At 39.2% G+C, this 6,132-nt stretch overlaps 1 protein-coding gene across 5 annotated transcripts in view; it reads right to left on the bottom strand.

Annotated features, from left to right (window-relative positions):
* Positions 1-835: 835 nt before the first annotated feature.
* The window catches only part of LOC113038230 (SH3 and PX domain-containing protein 2B-like), a 32,425-nt gene continuing 27,128 nt past the window's right edge, over positions 836-6,132 (bottom strand). For 4 of the 5 annotated variants that reach the window (XM_026195501.1, XM_026195504.1, XM_026195503.1 and 1 more), the window contains 5 exons: positions 5,274-5,391; positions 5,008-5,195; positions 4,382-4,428; positions 3,897-4,022; positions 836-3,789 (listed from right to left, as the gene is read on the bottom strand). In XM_026195501.1, the coding sequence (XP_026051286.1) occupies positions 2,353-3,789; positions 3,897-4,022; positions 4,382-4,428; positions 5,008-5,195; positions 5,274-5,391 (1,916 nt within the window). In that variant the 3' untranslated portion in view covers positions 836-2,352. The remainder of the gene's footprint in view (positions 3,790-3,896; positions 4,023-4,381; positions 4,429-5,007; positions 5,196-5,273; positions 5,392-6,132) is intronic. The other variant, XM_026195502.1, reaches the window with a different exon arrangement.

The raw sequence follows: 6,132 nt of genomic DNA, 5'->3' as shown, positions 1-6,132 counted from the left end.
GATGACACAGGCTGTCACCGACCAATGATATTGTGGGGTTTAGATGCATGCTTCAGAAATCGGTCATGGTGAAGGCGTTCCCCATAGTGAGTCCTCGAGGATGCAGTGTCTCGTTCACTTCTGAGGGAAACATGGTTACATACATAACCCAAGATGTTTCCTTTAAAAGGAATCATAACATTGTAAAAACAGTTTACTAGTTCACAAAGTGAATTAAATGGTATTCAATAATATTTAATAAACCGAAGATGTAAGGTACTCCTGTTTCTGCCTTCAATAAACACTTCGTAAGTCTTCCATGTAAAATTTTCTCATCCGAACATCCGAAAAATAATAGTGAAAAAAGTTATCTTGGTTTTCCATTTAAAAACAGAGGTCTAAGTAAACACATCAAATTTAGACAATGCAAATCAAAGTTTAGCTACATCATTTAATAATTACCAAATTCTAAAGACTTTAGTCTATATATTAAATCGCTTTTATTTTAGTGTTTCATTTCCACTTGTTGATACTGCAAGAGATATATCTGTAGATCATTCTGAGGAAAAACATACATCTATAAAAACACAAAAAATGTTCCTTTATTGCTTACTTTTAGGAAAGTGGTATCTTTCAAGTTGAACAACATTTTGGAGAGTTTGAAACCCCTGCCTTCCGAACTTAAGTTATATTTATTTTTTGGGAGTAAAAATTATGTTTTCATAAATTCTATAAATAAACCAGAAACCTCAAGAAAGACAGTTGTATAAAGGACAAAAAATGTACTGTTGAAACTCTCACTTACAGTTTAATACCAATATAAATGGAATTGCTCAAAATAATAATAATAAAAACATTTTGACTATTTGAAATGTTTATTTGATTTACATTAAGACAAAGTTAAAAATCAAACTTGAAATACTAAAGGACAAAACATCACAGAAATGCTTAAAAAATACAAACAAACAGGTTACCCATGTCATCTTGCCTTTGTTTCTTTCTTTTTTTTATTATCTGGTTTGAGTTTCAACATATTCTGTTGAATATTTACCCTCTTCTCTCTGTTATCCTTCATATTATACTTTTTTCCTCATACTCATTTTCTTGCAATAATTTCTCAACTTCACAAACACCTTCCATTATCCTTGCCAAACTCAGGCACTTTCATTTGTTGTACATTATTTAATAGATCGAGTTGATTGGAGTATGAATGCATTTCATAGCAACTAGGAGCTGATGACCATAGAGCAAAATGAGCAGTGCTCCTGGTATTGTCGGGTCAGACTGGGCACCTATTTAACACTTTTTCGGATAAATGAATGGAAAACAAAATAGTCAAAAAAGACAAGAAATATTTCAGTAACATAAACCACATTTTCAAATGTAGTGTTAAAAATAAACATGTTTATCAAATGTATGCTTGAAACCAGTCGAGCATGAATGTTAAAACATCTGACAATGACTGTAAAATATCTAAGCACCTTTGTCAGTGATATGAAAATGCTTTGTTAGGGCAATACTGACATATAAAATAATAACGATATCATGGCTGAGGTATTCTGTTATTCACTAATGTATGATTGGTACTGCAAAAGGGGCTGCTTTTTAAAATCAATGTTTACTAGAACATTCATGTGACAAATCAACTGTGAAAATTAAACTAGAAATGGATGCCACTGTTCTGTAAACCTTAAGGCCATGTGTTTGTTTCCCGTTTCTCCTTGTTTTGCACCTTCCCTTTACTCATCGGTTCTGCAGTGTAGACTTCTACGCAAAGTCTATAAAAAAAGTGCAGACTGAAACAAAAATCAAAGTAGATAAATAAGCAACATGATTCGTAAAGTATTTTTAGTGTTAGAACAAAAAAGCAGACTAATTTTTGTAAACTAAAAGCTTCGAAATGAAATGAAGCTAGTTTAACAAGTACTCCAGGCTATGCCATGTAAGCTCAAGCCTGCTACTTATACGGATTCATAGTATGCGTAATATTGAATTTCGAATCTGCTGATAGACACTGCTCAGACGTCACGTTTTGCATAATCTACGGCAAAAGCACTTTGCATATTTTGAGGCACAATATCATGAAGGCTGCGAAAAGTCATTTATATATTGCTAGTCACTTAAACCTTTAGCGATACATATAATGTTTGATTAATATAAGAATCAAGGCAAGAGCCTTGATGTTCAGTGCTAACATATGAAAGCACACATGGTTTTTCCCCAAAAGGGAAAAGAGTTACAAAAAAGCAAGCAAACAAATTATTATGGCCTGTTTGAACTTGCAAAGGATGGAATGTCATTTAAAAAAAAGGTATCCATAAATAAAGGATGTTAATTAAATAAGATTTCTTTAGGCAGCCATGTCAAGAGTACCTAAGGTTTCTTGGTCAGGTAATTGGAAGGGAACCAGCCCTCCATCACTGGCCCATCGCTCACGTTTTTACAAAACCACCAGCCACTGCTGCTTTTCTCCAGAACTTCGAAAACTGTGCCCTCTTTAAAGCCAGATGTCTGCTCGTCTCCTTCAAAGTCCGCCACGGCTAAGTACAGCTCCTCCTTGGCCGGATCTTTGATAAGAGGTGGGAGTTTGTCTCTTGGAGGCGCAGGTTTTTCTGTCTTAATGTGGGGCTTTGGTGGCACAGGTACTTTTGCCTTGGGTTCCTCCTTCTCCTTTGGTTTTGTTTTGGGTGGTGGGGGTCTGATTTGAGGAGGGATGGCTGGCTTGGCCTCCGGCAAGTCTTTTTGGGGAGCTCTGTTGTCTGTAGGACCGGCCAGCTCAGAGATCTTCTTTGGTGGAGGAGGTCTTCTAGGTAGCACGGAAGGCCTCTGGGGAGGATCTTTGGGGGCTGTTGTTGGTGGTGGTCTAGTAGTTTCTGATGAATCATGACCGTTTTGTAGTTTGTTGGGGAACTTTGACTCTTCGTTTGTTCTGCCATTATTCGGGGGAGGATCACTCTGCTGGTTGGGATCAGTTGAGTTGCTGCCGAACTCTGGAGGTTTAGATGGACGAAGCTTACTCCGAAGGTTTGTGATGTCCAGCTCATTCTTGGCCACTGGCTCTGGTTTGGCTGCAGGTGGGGGCTTTGGTCTAACCACTGGTTTTGGCTTGAGGAACGGGGCTGGGTTGGCGGGATACGGCTTGTCTTCTTGCGAATCCGCTTTGGGTTTGGGAGGCTGCTTGGCCACAGGCTTAAGGTTGAACTTTTTCACCTCCTTGACTGAGATGTTGTGGCCACACTCCAAGCCCATCTCATTGCGCAGGTAGAGCTGCTTGTTCTTCTCCTCCTTTATCTCTGGGGGTTTGTCTGGCTTAAGAGGAGCTGCTTTTGGAGTCACCAATGGGACAATGACTCCTGGGACTGGTGGTTTGGGTGGGAGAGGTTTAGGAAGGTCTGGTTTGGGTTTGTCCTCCAAATCCAGGCTCTTGTTGATAGATTCTCTCCTTGGCGGTAAAGCTGGCTTCTCTTCAGCCGTGGGTGAGGATGGAGGAGGAGGTAAGGGCCCTGAAAAATGGGAGCTGCCTTTAACTGCATTGGGCTTCCATTCTCTCAGCTTGGAACGGGTGGAGAAGTCAGACTTTGATGAAGGTTCATCTGGTAGAGGTTTGGACCAACTGTTCTCAGAGTTGGTATTATTGCTTGAGGGATCATCAAGCTTCAGTTGACCCATCTCACCAGGAACCGGGGCCAAAAAGTTAGGCCTAGAAGCATTGCTGGTTTTCTTGTATTTATCAATGAATGTGACTGGAGCCCAGCCTTCTTTATCATCGATCTGAATGTACCACCAGCCACTAGAGTTCTTCTCAATGACCTAGGATTACAAGGTAAATGACGAGATGCATGTGGAATATCCAGATGTGTTAATTTGAGAATTAATCAAAAAATTAAAGTCAACACTTTGTCTGTTGTTATACTCACTTCAACTTTCACTCCTGCCTGGAAGCTAATACCATCTGGGATGGTCGTCTGAAAGTCAGCTATGGTGTAATACTCCTCCTCTACTTGTGGGGGCACTGGAGGTTTAGGCAGATTCACTCCTCGTGGCTAGAAGAAGAGACAGGACAAGAGTTAGGATACCAAAATCTTGGGTGCTTCTCAATCCTCAAATTTCTGCTTCCTCATTTCCTCGCTCCACTATCCTCCAAACCAGTCAAACTCCATAATCTTGAATGGCATCTCAATTCTATAACTCCGGGGTTCTCTGGCCTCGAGGTCAACTTTCCTGCAGAGTTTAGATCCAAGCCTAATCACACACCTGAACAAGCTAACTAATGTTTTCAGGATTACTAGAAAGTCACAGGCAGGCGAGTTTGATCAAGTTTGGAGCCAAACCTCATCCCCAATAGAACATTAAAGAAAGAATTAGAAATATTTAAGATGCAACTGTAAACGATCACCCTTACTATTGAAAGATCCCGGCGTGGTGGAGGTCTCTGTCGTGCTCCTGCTTCTGCAGAAGAGAAGAGGACAGAATTTAGAGGGCCACAATCTTTTGGTCTCTCTTACTCTTGGCTGTTACTGTTAGTGGTTGCCATTTATTTTTATTTTGATGCAGCCCAGCACCGAGAGTACTCTACAATAAAGCATGTAAATGGGGCTAATCAGGCCATTATATTTTTGAATGAAACAACTTGGAATGCATTAGTATTATTTTTACCTCACCTTCAATTTGGTGCCCTGATAAATATTTAGATGATTATTTAGCAATAATGACAGCGAGTTTTAATTTTAGGCTCTGGTTAATAAACGAAAGATTACTCAAATAGGCTAAGCACCAAATGAGAGTAAAAATTGTTGTTGGCGAATGTATTAAATAGTGACAATTGCCATTTGGCCAATAACATTTTTAGGAATTCCAATGCAGTGTTTACGGTTCATCACTGCTGTTCCATAAGCGCCACCTACTGTCAGAGAGTGAATTTGCATTCTCATGCAGCCCGTCTGCTATGCAGCATAATTTCACAAAGCTAAATTCAGACCTTTAATACCTGTAATTTTTTAGATTACAATGAAGCTAATATTTGCTTACTGCACTTGCTTTCTGAAAATGGTGAAAATCGGTCGCGCTGGTTCTCCTTGTTAGCATTCTGCTGTTTAGAAGCCACATCTAGGTCATTAGTGCTGGCATGACCTGGAGCGCCCACAGCCATCTTCTGACTGAGGATATCAGCCTTCTTCAGGTAGGACGCCGGGGCCCAGCCCTCTTTTCCTTGGCATCTATGGGGGTAAATGGGAGAATGCTCCAAGAAAATGCATGTTAAGTATTTTTCTGAGGACATCTGCATTTGATTTTACCTGATCTTCCACCAGCCTTCTAAGTTTTTTTGAATGACCTCAACAGTCATGCCTCTCTCCAAATCGATTTCATCTTGATCGCGTGCAGAGTATGGATAGATTGCAGTGTACTTTTCCTCTGAGGATACGAAAGGCATATTTGAAAAAGTTAAGAGTGCCATCCATGAATAATGTCCAACCACTACAGCAGATTTACCACTTATGTTCTTTATATAACGCACAAAAGTGTATACAAATATAATAATGGAACTGAAGCTCGACAACCAGAACGTTTCTAATTGCTTGAAAAATTATTTAGAAGATTCATTGAGCTTTCAATGTTTTGCAAGAATAGTTGAGAACATGCAGTGGTAAATTTGATGTAGTTTCACTTTTTCACTTATTTTACATTAATTTGCTGCTTGTAATCAGCATTTTCTCTTTCTGTTTTAAGTGAATGAATAGCAGATGAAGGAGGGTGGGGAGGATCTGATCAGAGACTCAAAGTATGGACAGCATAAGCACATCTGCTGACAAGACTGGTTGTTTTCACATGCTACCAACAAAATCACAATTTAAACATGGCATGAGCACACCAAGTTTGATAGAACTACATCTATGATTGGAGATAAGCATGTAAACTATGGCAGATGAAAACTTTAGTTTGAACAGAGATCTTTTATTGTGTATTATTGCATTATTATTTCACAGATATTATGAATTAATGTTTTTATAAAGTGTTTTACTTGCTGCACCTGGCGGGCTGTTACCTGCAATGCAAGACATGGGTAACAGTTTTCTTCAGTAGAACAATAAAACTAGATTATTTATTTATTTTTTTTAGCTGAAATCAAGTCAAATGAAGTCAATGGCTACCTGT

Source organism: Carassius auratus, chromosome 21 (genome assembly GCF_003368295.1).
Source record: "Carassius auratus strain Wakin chromosome 21, ASM336829v1, whole genome shotgun sequence".
In the NCBI taxonomy this organism is placed as follows: Eukaryota; Metazoa; Chordata; class Actinopteri; order Cypriniformes; family Cyprinidae; genus Carassius; species Carassius auratus.
This window is presented reverse-complemented; position numbering and strand designations above follow the sequence as displayed.